General features: G+C 49.4%; 3 protein-coding genes across 28 annotated transcripts in view; 2 read left to right on the plus strand and 1 right to left on the minus strand.

Moving 5' to 3' along the window:
• LOC146353374 (synaptonemal complex central element protein 1-like) overlaps window positions 1-13,952 on the plus strand; it is a 615,017-nt gene that overhangs the window by 82,370 nt on the left and 518,695 nt on the right. The window lies entirely within an intron of this gene.
• LOC146353378 (ER membrane protein complex subunit 3-like) overlaps window positions 1-13,952 on the plus strand; it is a 41,337-nt gene that overhangs the window by 5,685 nt on the left and 21,700 nt on the right. For 9 of the 24 annotated variants that reach the window (XM_084836349.1, XM_084836353.1, XM_084836356.1 and 6 more), the window contains 5 exons: window positions 1,486-1,579; window positions 1,899-2,003; window positions 2,769-2,850; window positions 3,006-3,085; window positions 7,390-7,475. In XM_084836349.1, coding sequence (XP_084692475.1) covers window positions 1,486-1,579; window positions 1,899-2,003; window positions 2,769-2,850; window positions 3,006-3,085; window positions 7,390-7,475 — 447 coding nt within the window. Of the gene's footprint in view, window positions 1-1,485; window positions 1,580-1,898; window positions 2,004-2,768; window positions 2,851-3,005; window positions 3,086-6,531; window positions 6,595-7,313; window positions 7,476-8,536; window positions 10,557-13,952 lie in introns of those variants that run through there. The other 15 variants (XM_084836342.1, XM_084836361.1, XM_084836359.1 and 12 more) reach the window with 10 other exon arrangements.
• The window catches only part of USP11 (ubiquitin specific peptidase 11), a 28,465-nt gene continuing 25,011 nt past the window's right edge, over window positions 10,499-13,952 (minus strand). For all 3 annotated transcript variants that reach the window (XM_084836307.1, XM_084836305.1, XM_084836304.1), the window contains 2 exons: window positions 13,806-13,894; window positions 10,499-12,043 (listed from right to left, as the gene is read on the minus strand). In XM_084836307.1, coding sequence (XP_084692433.1) covers window positions 11,873-12,043; window positions 13,806-13,894 — 260 coding nt within the window. In that variant the 3' untranslated portion in view covers window positions 10,499-11,872. The remainder of the gene's footprint in view (window positions 12,044-13,805; window positions 13,895-13,952) is intronic.

The raw sequence follows: 13,952 nt of genomic DNA on the forward strand, positions 1-13,952 counted from the left end.
TTTCTCTGCGACCATGTGAACCCACTCTTCTCAAAGACTTGAGTGAGGAGAAGGAGAAAAACCAGCCCTCTTGCCTGTATAAAGTCAAATACAGTTCAGAACTTCTCTTGCCGGCCGAAGAGAAGTTCCTTTAAGAATTCCCCAAGATATGCTCTGGGTGGATAAAGAAGAGAAAGAAAGAGAAAGAACAAGGGAGAAAAAAAGAATAGTGATTGGAAATGTGCAAGGGGTTGCGGGGGGTAGAGAGAATTCCGTAAGCCAAGTGGCTCCTTTCAGAGGTAGTACTTCAGAGGAATTTAGGAGGCTGTGGAGGGTTTGTAAGGATTGCAGTACTTAAATTAACTTTATGAGGTGAGGTGGCTGAGGGTTTTTTCTAGCTTTTTTAAAATTGTAGAACCTATTTAAAAGCCCCAGCAGTTTCTCGATCATGACGCCACATAGTCCTAGCCCTCCCTTTGGGATTATTTGAGTCCTACAGCTATTTAGGAGAAATTAAAGTGGAGGGGGAGAAAGAGGTTTGTGGAGGCTGATTGGATCCTTTGCTGTGCTGAAGCAACTAAACTTCTGCAGAAGTCAAAGTTTCCAGTTTGGGGCAGTAAAATCAAATGCGGTGTGAAATACCAGTATTTCACATGGAGCTCTTTCTTTCCTTCTCCCTCTTCAAAATTTCATTGCAGGCAAGCTCCCAACAGTGAGCATCTAAAAGCAGAAAAGTAGGGGGAGAGAGGTTTTTTTGCACCTCAAAAAAAACCTACACCAGAGATTAGGGATAGTGACCTCCTAATGGTCACCTTAAACAACTTCTGATTAGGATCCCTAATCCCCTGGGTGGCTTGACAGTTTTTACTTTTTGTTTTAGACTTTGAGAAAAGGAAACTTTACACATGGCTAGCACAAAAGCCACTGGACCTAACTGTCTGAAATTTGACAGGCTCAGTCATCTCTATAGGGGCTGCAAGTCCCCAAATTCCATGCACATATGTGGAAGCACAAAAAGAAATAGCTCTTTGCTTTGATACATTTTCTTGAAAATAGCAAATTTTACCTGTGACTAGCACAAAAGCCATTGGACCTAACTAACTAAAATTTGCCATATTCAATCAGCTCCATAGAGGCTACCAAGCTTCCAAATTTCATGTATTTCTCATACACACTAAAAACGTTATGGCCATTTTTGTTTTCCAATGCAAGTCTATGGGGAAAATGTAAAAAAAAAAAAAAGGCAATTGGGACAGCTCAAAAGATCCAGGGCACAGCTCAAAAAACATCTGGGGCCCTTGTATAGGTGGGCCCTTCCCTAACGATGCCCCTGCTTATGTAAATAAAAAAAATCAGGTGGGGCAGGGAGCTTGGCAGGCACTAAGACTGACCGGAGGCAGTATGTTGGAGACAGCAGGGTTTTATCAATGCTTGGTGTCTTTATCCTTCTTTTTTGAAAACACCTTCATTTCATCCCGGCTTTTGTGGCTTTCTTTATTTTTTCAGGGCTTCCTCATGCGTAAGCATCACTTCACTGATCCTGAAAGCGGCTTCTTCCGCAAAACGAGACGTAAGGTGCAGCCCCGAAACCCACTGACAGGTAACGAGGGTGGCAGTCTCGGGTCATGAGCAGCAGCTCTGCCAAGGCTGGCAGGGCAGTGAGGGTGGGAGTGGGCTCTGTTTTGCTTTCCTGGCCTTGGTAGCAGAGATAATCACGCTGAGGAATCCCACCGCCAGCAGGAAGCGGAGAGGAAGAAGTGTCCCTTCACACTCAAAGACCCATCCTTGTGTAGGGCAAGCGGTAGTGGGGGAAAAAACCCAGATTTGGCCAGCGTATCGTTCTGTGCCTTTTCTGTGCTCCCCTGGGCTTTCAGCACAGATCCAGCCCTGGCTTCATCCTTTCTCTCCCTTCCCTCCAGACCCCACCATGGTTACAGAGATGATGAAAGGCAACATCGTCAACATGCTGCCCATGATCCTTGTCGGAGGCTGGATCAATTGGGCCTTCTCTGGCTTTGTGGCTAGTGAGTGAGGGGGAAATCGACGCAGGCGCGGGAACGGCAGAGCTTGGAGCTTCTTGTTCGATTCTGTGGTTTTCCTGTTGCCGTGTGCATCCTTTGATTTGTTGGCTTTGTGGATTTTGTTTTAAGTTTATAGGGTGGGGAAATCCCTGTGAAACGTTTGTAGGAAGAACAGTATTAAAATATTTTAATAATTGATAAGATAATTTAGGGACTGTTGCTAGCAACTCTTCGAGCATCCAGCCTGGTTCAAAGTTCTTCGCTCAGCTCGCCCATGGCGTGAGTCATTTTACAAAGGGGAGAACTCGGGCTGATGGGAGCTTGCCTCAGCGAGCTGGTGTAGCAGAGTGGTTGAGCCATGACATGAGAAGGCCCCAGTTCAAGCCTCACCTCTGCTGTGAACTCTTAGGCAAAGCTAGCAACCCTCACCCGTCCCTGCCCAAGTAACAACCTCGCAGGGTTGTTGCCATGATTACTGTGCTGATGTGTCCGTCATGCTCTGAAGGGCTTGAAAGGAGTTGGCAGGAGCTGCGTGTTGGTCCTTCGAGTTGTTCCTGTGGGCGTTGCTCGGGCATCCAGCATTTTTCGCTGATCTGGGGTTGAAGGGGGGAGGGGCACTGCACAAGACAGCTGTGAGCTGTAGATCAGGATTCAGGAGTGTTGTGGGAGGAAGGGAGGAGGGTTGGGGATTGTGGGGGGCCGGGGGGCAGCAGCAGAGCTCTCAGGAGGTGGGGCCAGCTCTAACCCCTCTCCCTCCCAACCTCCCAGCCAAGGTTCCCTTCTCCCTGACCCTGCGGTTCAAGCCCATGCTGCAGCGTGGAATTAACCTGCTTTCCCTGGACCCCTCTTGGTAAGCACCTGTCTCCACTCAGGCCCTGCTGGTCCCTGGCAGGGGCGGAGATGGGAAAGGGATTATGGGGACGTTGGCCCTGGGTCCTGCCCTAGGTGGCTGGGGGCAGTCCTTCTCCCGGCAGGTCCTGCTGACAGTTCTTCTCTTCCTCCCAGGGTGAGTTCGGCCTCCTGGTATTTCCTCAACGTTTTTGGCCTGCGCCGAGTATACAGCCTCGTCCTGGGGGAGGAGACTGGTGAGAAATGGCTTGGGGAAGTGATGTCGGGGAGGGAAGGGGGATTCAGGAGGAGGGAGGTCTCGCGAAGGAGCCCTGTACTATAAGGAGCAAACTTAGCTAACCACAGAGATCAGGCAGGGTGGGGGAGATGCTGAACACTGTCCACATTCTTTGTGTCATTTAGGGATGCTGATAACACGAAGAAAATAGGATTGGTTCTTGGAGCAGTGGCACTAAGGTCTAATCTACAGCCAGCATGGCTTAGTGGTTAGAGCAGCCAACATGGTGCTCTCCAGATGTTTTGGATTACAACTCCCAGTATCGCTGACCATTGGCCATCCTGGCTGGAGCTGATGAGAGTTGAAGTGCAAAACATCCGGAGGGCACCAGCTTTCAGGAGGCTGGCTGAGAGTGTCAGACTAGGACTGGGGAGATGGGTTCAAATCCCCATTCAGCCATGAAGCTCACTGGATAATTTTTGGCCAGTCTCTCTCACACACACACACACACACACACACACACACACACACACTCTCTCTCTCTCTCTCTCTCTCTCTCTCTCCCCCTCTCTCTCAGCCTAACTGCCCTCACAGGCTTGTTGTGAGGACAAAAGGGAATGGGCAGAACCATGCAAGCCACCTTGACCTCCTTGGAGGAAAGGCGGGATTTACATGTAATGAATGAATGTAGTTGCTGCTGCACTGCATCACTTCAGATTACATATGTGGTGTAATCTGCACCCCCAACAACCCCCGCCCCCCATCCAGTGCAAGAAAACTCAGCATGTCAGAGCTGCGCTAGAAACCTCACTGACAACTAGTTTTCTAAGTGGATGGAAAATTCAAATAGCACGACGAACACAACACCTTTGGTAGGAACAACTAAAAATCGCAAAGCACTGAGCTAGCTTTTGAGTCCCACAGTATATGCCTTCGGGCTCAGTGTTAAAGGGCGGTGGCAGTGGCAGGGAAGAGGATACTGGAAGGGAGATAAACTTATTGGTGGGTTCAGGCAGCATGGAAGCCCCAGCCACAAGATGTTAAAGACTTCTAGAGAGCCATCCTATAGCCAGAGTCTGGGGGGCCACAGGATAGTTTGGATTCCTGGATCCAGGTCGGAGACAGTGCTCTGACCTTGGACCCAGGAGTTGGAGCTCCCTGCCCCCTCGCAGCCTGTGTGGAGAGAACCGTGCTTGCTCCCTCCCCAGAGTTGCAAAGGTGACCTCGGAGGGAAGGGAAAGGGAGTGTGCCAGTGGATGGGGAGGGGAGGAGATGTCTTACGCCATATCCCCCGCCTCCTTCTCTCCCCCGCCTCCTTCTCTCCCCCTCCTCCTTCTCTCCCCCGCCTCCTTCTCTCCCCCGCCTCCTTCTCTCCCCCGCCTCCTTCTCTCCCCCTTCCTGATGCCTCTGCTAGATGGGCAAAAACGCCCGTCCAGCTAAATTGCAGCGCAGGAGGAGCGTGAAGGCGACGATGGCCTCTGCCGCACCGCCTGCTCTGCTTCAAATACTCGTAAGCCTCCGAGTTCAGAGGCTTATGAGTATCAGCGCCGGATCCAATAGGATTGCGCCCTTAGGGTAAAATCCAAGATAAGAGCTACTTAGAGTAGATCCATTGAAATGAATGAGACTTAAGTTATCATGACTAACCTGAGTCTCATTCATTTCAAAGGGTCTACTTTGACTTACGTAGGACTTGCGTTGGATTTCACCCTCAGGGCGCAATCCCATGCATGTTTAGACAGAAAAAACTCCTGTAGTTCCCGGCATCCTGCAGCCAGCATGGCTGGCTAGGGAATGCTGAGATTGTAGGACTTTTTTCTGTCTAAACTTACATAGGATTGTGACCTAAGAGTCTTTATAAGGTGGCAATTCAGGAAGCTGTTTGCAGACTAATTAGCTTAGACTATGCCAATGGGTTCCAGCAAGGCATGCTAGGACAAGGAAATCTGGGCCCCCTCAGCAGTTGTTCAAACATGCCTCTAGCATTAATCAGAATTCATGGGTCCCTTGTAAGGCAGAGAGCAGAAGTAACAAATAACATGGCGATCCTCATATTAGGAAAGCTGGGTATTAATTTTGGATAAAATACTCAGCACAACCAGATTGGGTAGGAGGACCTAGTGGCTGGAGGGCATGTCTCTCTCCCCCCCCCCCCCCCAAGGTAAAGTCTGGTTACTAGGTGGTAGAAACTCATTTTATCCAGTTCTGGGATTCCCTAGGTGTGAGGGATGTGGTTTTTTGATATGGGTGAGCATTCAAAACATGCAGGCACACCCCTGTTTGCCCAGTGGTACAGTACAGGAACAGTTTGAAGCGGTACAGCTTTTTTTCTGGGAACAGTTTTATTTCATGATTGTGCTGTTTTTATAGATCAGACCCTGAAACTGCTTTAATGGGCAGGACAGGGGTGGGGGAGTTTTCACAGGGCGGGGAGGGGGTTTCCACATTAAAACTGTGAAGCTATAGTCCCATGAGAGGACCCATGTGTGCTGCTTCAGTCAAAGTGTTTGAATTGGCCTAAATTGACCACATGATCAGCATGTCCTGTACTCACCAGTTCCTTAAAAAAAAAATGGATCTGGTGATGGGGTGGCTGAAAGACCAGGGAACAGGATGCTCGGTCTCCCATGGGTGCTGCTATTTGTAGGTTTGGGCTTCTTCCTCCTCCTGCATGCCTTTGGATATAGAACTGCCTTTATTTTCCATTATTTCTGCCTGTAGCCTCTGTCTAACCCCATTATCTGTTTAGGAGATCATGAGAACAGGGGAAGGTTCAATCATTTTGGCTTCGTACTTTGGTTGATGGGATTTTTTGAGAGAGGGAAAACAGCTAGCCCACCCACCCCTCCCTTAAGTGCATTTTCATAGACACATTCTTCCATATGCACCCTTTCCCTCTGGATCTCTTATTGTACTTCTCTCCCTCTGCTCCTTTTGTTCTTTCTGCTTTCTTCATTTCACATTGTGTTCCTCCTCTCTGCATGTCCAGCCTGCTCTAATCCTTTCTGCACTTTCTTTTCTTTTCCACAATTCTCCTTGTTGACATTCTTTTCTTCCCCATGTTTATCATTTCTTATTTCCTCCACAATGTCCCCTCTTCCCCTCACTGTCTTTCTTAGACCCAAATGCTTTTCCCACTCTGTGTCTTCTTCCCAGCTCTTTGCCCCATTTCCCCCTTTTTATTCGCCCCTTTCCTCTGAGTGCCCTCCCTGGAAGCAGAGGTGAGTTTGAGGCAGGGCTTTCCAGAACATTCTGTTCTGAGGCTCAGCTATGGAAGCCATTGAGGAGCAGGAGGAGGCAGTGGTGCAGGCGTAGCTGTGAGCCTGTGCGCCATGCCTTTCCTTGGCCACTGAGGAATCCCAGCCAGCAGCCACCTGTGAGAGGGAGATCACCCAAGTCAGAAAAGCCATGGTGTCTTCGTAGTCTTGGGCTCTGGTCACCTCCCAAATAAACATTGCTTTGCAGGAATTGCTGGGAGAGGGATCAGAACACATTACTGAGAAACAGGATCCTTCCCCTGAGAAACAGGTACACAAGGCATTTCTCTCTCCCTCCAAACTAGCTCCTAAAAGTCTCTTAGGGCGCAGTCCTGTGCATGTTTAGACAGAAAAAAGTCTTACAACTCCCAACATTCCCCAGCCAGGCTCTTAAATTTTGCAAACATTTGTGCCCCTGCTGAAGATTCCGTATGAGATTGCTGTACTGAGTATCTGGCTCAGATCAGGGCATCCTAATAATCACAGCTTCTTTTTAAGCAAGTTTCTAGCCCTTATGATTACGAGGAAAATATTTCAGAGGGATAGCCATGTTAGTCTTTTCCAGCAACAAGTCTTGTAGCACTTTAAAGACTTAACAGATTTATTTGGGGCGTACATTTTTGTGGATTAGAGCCCACTTTGTCAGCTGCGTGAAGCGTTATCCCCAGTTTGTGGATAAATCTGATGTGCCTTGGCTGCTTTGGGGAACTTATTGGAAACCATGGGAACAGTATCCAACATCTCAGGATTTCTACTGGTCACATGTTGGAACCTGATTGCCCTCTACAGCCCCTTATCCCACCCTCCATGACTACTTCTTACCTTTCACCATTCCGGTGTTGCTTGGTAGGTCCATTATAGGGGACCCTGTGCCACAATAAACTGTCAAGTGTTTCTGCTGTAGAGAGAGTTTGCACTTACTCAATTCAGTGCAGCTGATCAGTTATCTCGACACAACCTTAAATTCCTCTGCATCTACTTGAATTGCAGAATTTCTGCTTACAACTTGTGCTGCAAACAACTTTTCTTTCTCAAGAGTCATTTCCGCCGAATGTTCTCTCCTCAGCTGCAGAGCAGCATCAGCTCTTGTCGCAGGATCAGTTCCTGGGCCCAGCTGTGCCTGCTCCACCTGATCCCAACAAGGCCTTCAAGGTAAGGCTCTTAGTTTGTTTCCTCAGTTGTTTCACTTACATGAAAGTGTGTTAGATCAGGGGTAGGGAACCTTTTTCAACCCAAGGGCCCAATCCCATTTTGAAGATGCTCTCAGGGGCTGCATTCCAGTGGTGGGTGGGGCTTAAGGGAAAAGGGGTAAGGACCAAAATTCCAAAATTGGCCACATATTTTAGCTTGAAGCCCTTTCCTGAAGCCTTGGAGGAGGCATGTCAACCTTTTAGAATGGGTGGGGGGGGACTGCACAAAAGCCAGGAAACCACTGAACAATCAGTAGTTAGGAGAAAGGGGGTGTGGCCCTGTGAGGAACCCAGCGGGCCTGATTGGGACCCCAAGATGGTTGGATTTTGCCCATGGGCTTGAGGTTCCCCATGCCTAGCTTAGATGGAATCTGGGACTTATATACAGGTTCTGATTGGCACAATTCCATCTTATTGACAGGGCTGCATATGTTCTGCCCTGGATGGGAGAAGCTTTTGTGTCCAAGAGCTGGTGTAGTAGCTTAGCTGGTCAGCCCTGTTTAAATCTTGCCTTTGTCATGAACCCACTGGGTGGCTTTAAGCAAGTCTTTCTCAACTGTCCTCCCTCCATCTGCAATAGGGAGATGACACCGACCTCTCTTACAGGGTTGGTGTCAAGGGTAGGCATGGTTGGGCCCCTGCTGAGGGCCCACACCCCAGCAGAGGCCCACTGACAAGAGCCCCCTGGACTTCTTCCTCTTCCCAGTTGCAACCTGCTTATTCACCTGCCTCTCGCTCTGAGCCTGGCCCCGACAACAATGAGAAGGAGCAGGAGATTCCCTTGCCTGCTTGCTCACGGGCTCACTGCCCGTCAAGCAAGCAAGTGGTAGCAATGATGAGGAGGAGGAGCCAGAGCAGACAATGGCGGTGAGAAGACAGATTCACTGAGGGTGTCTTGCCCAAAGACACGGGTGCATGCAGCTGCACCCCAGGCTTGCTGCTTGGCCTGTAAATTTATACCTTGACTGTTTCTGGCAGGATGGCAGAGGCTCAGCCTCGGCGGTCTCTTTTTTCTTCCCTCAGGCTGAATGGGAAGCTTTAGAGCTGGTTTCTCACTGCTGGGCTCTACAGGATGTAGAAGAACAGCTGATGTCGCGGGACCTTCAGTTGGCAGGGATGTTGGGGCCTGCCTGATCTCGTCCACAAGAGCTGTGGGCTGCAATCCTACAGCACAACTGTGTGTAGAGATGCCCCCCGCTGCTGGGAGGTGGCAGAGGTCTCTCCTTATCGTGCATGGTGTGTTAAAAGTGTGTGGAATGGCTTTTTGTCTTTAGAGGCAAAAGGTTGCAGCAGAGAGGTGAAGACCACAGACTGACACTTGGTCAGTCAGAGCAGCGCCATTTTAACTGGCTATTAGTGCCCCGAGCCACTGGGAATACTTGGAGCTAGCAAGTTGGTGACTGAAAGCTTCATTTCTTGTCCCACTTGGAGAAAGAATGTCGTAAATGCCTCAGGCCGTTGCACTGTAGAGCTGCATGTACACTGCAGAACAGTTTGGCTATTAAAGGGAGGCAGCTGGCAACTCTTCCTGCTTTTTACTGTTCTGGTCCGGGTCTTCATGGGAGCTGCTGGCAGTAGATAGACCCTAGATTTAGACACTACTGGTTTTTCCCAACAGCACCTTGAAAGAACATTTTCCTGGGCACTTGGGAGCAATGCTCAGCTTGGCAGCAGGAGACAGCTTGAGGGAGAACATAGGATGGCCTGTATCCTGAAAACAGGGGCAGTGGAACTTTAAATGGAAAGGCATGCCTTTAATTCAGAAAGAGGAGGAGACTGGTTCTCCAACAAAAGTTAAAACCAGTAGGAAGTTCCAGTAACTCTTTGTTCAGGTTGGGTGAGCCATGGAACACTCTCCGACAGAAGAGCTCATGGTTAGCCCTATCAGGCCTACTTTATCTAGCCCTCCCTTCCCCCCCCCTTCTCTTTCCAAAAGATAACCCTGGTTGCAGGGATGCATGTCCCCTTAGGTCAGGTTATAACCCAATTGTGAGTTAAATGTCCAGAAGATGATGATCCTTGCTGAGTTGAAACAGAAAAATATCCCTCCTCTACTTAGGGATAGAAGTAGCAATCAAGCCTTTTAAGACTGGCTGTTCCTTCTGAAGTGGAGGGACAACCAACTTCCAAACTATTCAGCAACGAAGAGCGTGCCCTAATGATGATTGCAAGGGAAGTGTGCTTTAGCTGAATCAGAGGTAGAACTGCTGTACTGGTTTCATACAAAATAAGGACATTGCAAGTAGGCATACCTCTGCTCCATGCGCCTTTAGCAAATCTGCTCTCTGCCAAAGTGGAAATTACTTGCACAGCATCTTAACTCCCAGCCTGAGTTGGCCATCATTGAGTTTCCTATCCACCATCACTAGTGCAAGGAAGGTTAGAAACCCACTGTGATGCCAGCTGGCAGCCAGGAAGCCTGTCCTTTGCTAAAGTGTCAGGGAGGAAATGTCCAAGCTGTGGCTATATGGTCTGCTAGAAGAGCCAATTCTCTACTGCCCTCACTTTACCCTGTCCCCCAAGCAGCTGTGACCTACAGCTGGACTGGCCTAGCTTGGGGGAAGGAGCTGCTAGGCCTAGTGGATTCTCTTATGTATTCAAGCTGTAGCAGAAAAAGATGCAGTGGTCCTGGTTCCTAGCTCCAAGAGGGGGCTGAAGGCAGGAGTAGAGCAGGGGTGGAGAACATCATGCAGTGCCCAAGATGGCCAGCCACCCTTTCCCTTGACTGCCAATCATTTGGTGTTTTGCATGGTCCCCTCCCCCCGGTTCTTAAATGGCTGAAGTGCTTCTCCTAAGGCTGAGCTCCTGGCACTAAGAGTTTAAAACTAAGATGGACTGGAATCCTGCCCCCCCCCCCCCAATGCAGCCCCAGGTAGCTTCTCTGAAATTGAATTTGGCTCTGAGGAAGAAAAGGTCCCCCACTCTTGGAGTGGAGAGTGTTTGGGTGCATTTCCCAGAAGGGAAAGAAAGAGTCCGCATACCATTTAAAAGAAGTTACTTTATGTACAAGTTTTACCACATGCCAAAAATATTTTCTTCTGCCAAAAAAAACCTTCAAAAGAAAAAAAAAAAAAAGCCCCAACAGTCAAGTGAAGGAATTTTCTTCCCAAACTCCTTAAGTAAGAAAATACTCTATATGCACCTGCAGGCAGCGAGTGTCCCATGCTTGGCCCACACGGCCTCCCTGGGTGCCTCCCCCCAACCTGCCACATTGCATGCAGAAACCTATTTACAGACTAGCGCAATCCCTGAGCCTGGAAGCAGCAGCAGCGGCGGTGGCGGCCCTGGAGACACTCCGCAGAGGGGAAGAACTCCAGTACTTCCCTGGGGCAAGGAGTAGGCCTGTGACACTCCATCCCCAGGGATTGGGGCAACTGAGGAGGAACCTCCAGGGCTGGTTGTGGCAGATGGCGGTGAAGCTGCTCCTCCACGGGGTCAGACCGGGCAGCTCTAGACCGCACAGGCAGAAAGTAACTCAGTTCCACCAGGCAGGCTTTGGTGCAAGCCTCAGCAGCAGCACATTACAGGCCCGTGACCAACACCACCGCTGGAGAGGAACTTCGGAAGCAGGAGTCTGTGGGAGAAGGAAGCCCAGGAAGGGTGTGTGTAAGAGGCCAGAGGCTGCTGCCTGAGAGAGGAAGATGGTTGCAGTGGGATGATACTGCCGTTATTGCTCTAGTGGGGCAGAGGGAGAAGAGAGGAGGAGGCACTTGGGAGGTGAGGGGGAAGAAAGGGGGCCATTTACCCAGCCCCATACAATGATCAGTGTATGGGGTTCAGGCAAAACGTTCAGTTAGCTGCAGACCACAGAGGAGCTATGAATACCTTTTGTAAAGCCCTCCCAAGCACAGGAGCTGGCTATGGCTAACTAGAGGCGAGGGTCCTACATCAAGAGCAGCAAAACAAGGGCAGTCACCCTGATGCTACAGGGGAAAGGAAGGAGCCAGGGCTCACAGGAATGATGCGCTCAACAATCCCCCCTCCATGTCAGAGGGCTGCTCCTGAGAAAGGCTCCCCACTTTGGAGATAGGAATAAAAGGAGAACCCCTTCCCCACCCCTTTGCATCTTAGAAAACGCTGGTGCAAGACACTGGCCCTGTGAAGGGGGAAAAAAACAAGCCTTCCCTGTCAGAGTAGGAAAGCTCTGTGCAAAGCAAAGGGCCCTGCACTGTGGGGCAGAGGGAGGACATCTCTCCAGTCCTAGGGCCCTGCCTTAACCCTATTCCAAGGCCTGAGAAAACAGCCACAGCCCCTGGACAGAATCCAGCCGCCAGCTTCAGTCTGAGGAAAGGATGATACAGGGCTCTCCTCCGCCCCCCTTCTCCTGCCACAAATGGAGAAGGGCATGTAGGGCCATGGTCAGTCCACATCCATGAAATCCCGACTCGCTTGCTCTCTGGGATGGGAGTCGCAGCAGGCCCCACAGTCCTCCTGATCTCTGCTGCTCGTGGTGGTCGTGGATGCAGCCGGGGGAACAGGATAGTGGATTTTGTCTTGGCGCTGGTAGAACAGGACGTAAGCAGCTTTGGACTGTGTGAGAAGACAAGAAAGGAAGCAGTGATACAGCAGCCTAACATGGAAAGGGCTGGAAGAGAAGCTTATGAGTCTAACTCCCAGATAAGGGGAAGGTGAGCCACAAATTGATGATGGGTCAAAGCTGCATCTAGAGCCCAAGGAACAAAGGATTATTCACGACAAGAAAGGTCCAAGAAACCAGACATTATAGGCTGGATCCAGATTTAGTCATCACCAACCTAAATCCCACTGATTTTTATGGGTCTACTTGTATGAGTTAGTAACAGTTTGTGTCACTTTATCCAAGAAGCTCAAACCAACTTGTGTTAGAGCAGCGCTTCTCAAGCTGTGGGCAGAAGACCACCACTGGGTCTCAGCCCACTTTCAGGTGGGCCTCAGTATGGCAGCCCACCCAGTACCTTGTTTGAGAGCCCCTGTGTTGAAGGAAACGACTCAATGTAAAAACCAATGCGGTATGTAGACCGAAAGACGGACTGCTAGGGGCCCCACATTCAAATCCCTGCCCAAACTCATGGAGCAAACATTGGTCCAAGTCACAGGGTCATGAATATATTTTGGAGTGAGGTTGGGGAGCAGCCAGGGGTGTGAAAATACCCTACTTGGGGGCTAAAGTGATACGTCTAGGCATATATACCATTCTACACTCATTGGAAGAAGGGTAGAGGTAACAAATATGAAGAAGTTTAAAAAAATCATAATAGCTCAAGGAACCTCAGAATTGGGCAATTAACAGTTCTCTGTACAGAATGCTGAATACCTGTGTTTTTTTTACTGTCTGAGGAGCAGATTCAAAACTGTGAGGAAGAGATTTTTGGTAGCCACCACCCTGCTTGCCTGAATGTTTCAACTGGGCCCACATCACTGCACTGGAAAGGGCCAATTGCCACCACGCTCTCAGCAAGCTTAAGTCAACTTACAAGGTCACAAAGCCAGGGCCCACATCCAGGGCAGTGTGTTCTTTATATAATATAAAAATGCAACATGCTGTTCCCAGGTAAGCCAAATTCTGCACCAAGAATGAATTCTGCAACCTCTGAATGGTACAACTAGAACATTTTAGAACACTTTCATAATTTATTCTGGTTTGGCTACTGTTGGGAGAAACAAGGATACTGAAATCCACACACACACACACACACACACACACACACACACACACAGAGCGCCAAATATCACTGAAAACCTTACTCCACTGCCCTTTCTGGATTCTGAGCACATCTTTGCAGCCGTAAAGGCTAGCAACTTACAGAAAATGAAGGCTGAGTTTCTCAGGAAGCCACATTGTATCCCATTCATGACATTCTGCCTTTTTTTCTGCACTCTCTTGGCAGACACTCAGCCCTGCCCATATCCTTCAATATGCTGCTGCCACCTCTTCCCGCTCCCCTTCCAATATTTTCTTGAGGGGGCCAGCTTCTTATTCCTGGTCCATGGCAAGTTATGGGACACAGACTACAGCAGACACAGCCCTGCTTAATCACTTCCACCCCCTCCACAAGAAACTCTTCAGGGAAATCTCTAAGAAGCTTCCAACACAGGAAAGAGGTTAGCATCACCCCACCTGAGAAGGAAAAATATGTAGGATAACCAAATTCTGCTTGCTCCCAGTAAATAAAAAGTCCAGCTGCCTTGGATGTTTGACTCAGGTTCTCACACCACAAATACGAGCCAGAGAGCATGGTCCATTGATATCCCAGATACCGGCCAGCAAACATCAAGAAGATGAAACCAACCAGAGATATTATGGGTTACTCACCTCAATCTGGGCCTTTGAAACTGCAGACACACTGCTGTCGTCAAAGTAGAACCACGTCCCACTGTCCTTGTTTCGGGCAAATGTAGTGTCTAGAGGACACCAAAGACCAGTCACACCACTGAAGTGCAACTTCATATTCTTCTGACA

This window comes from Heloderma suspectum, chromosome 2 (assembly GCF_057233095.1).
Source record: "Heloderma suspectum isolate Gila_16-S chromosome 2, 16-S_ref, whole genome shotgun sequence".
In the NCBI taxonomy this organism is placed as follows: Eukaryota; Metazoa; Chordata; class Lepidosauria; order Squamata; family Helodermatidae; genus Heloderma; species Heloderma suspectum.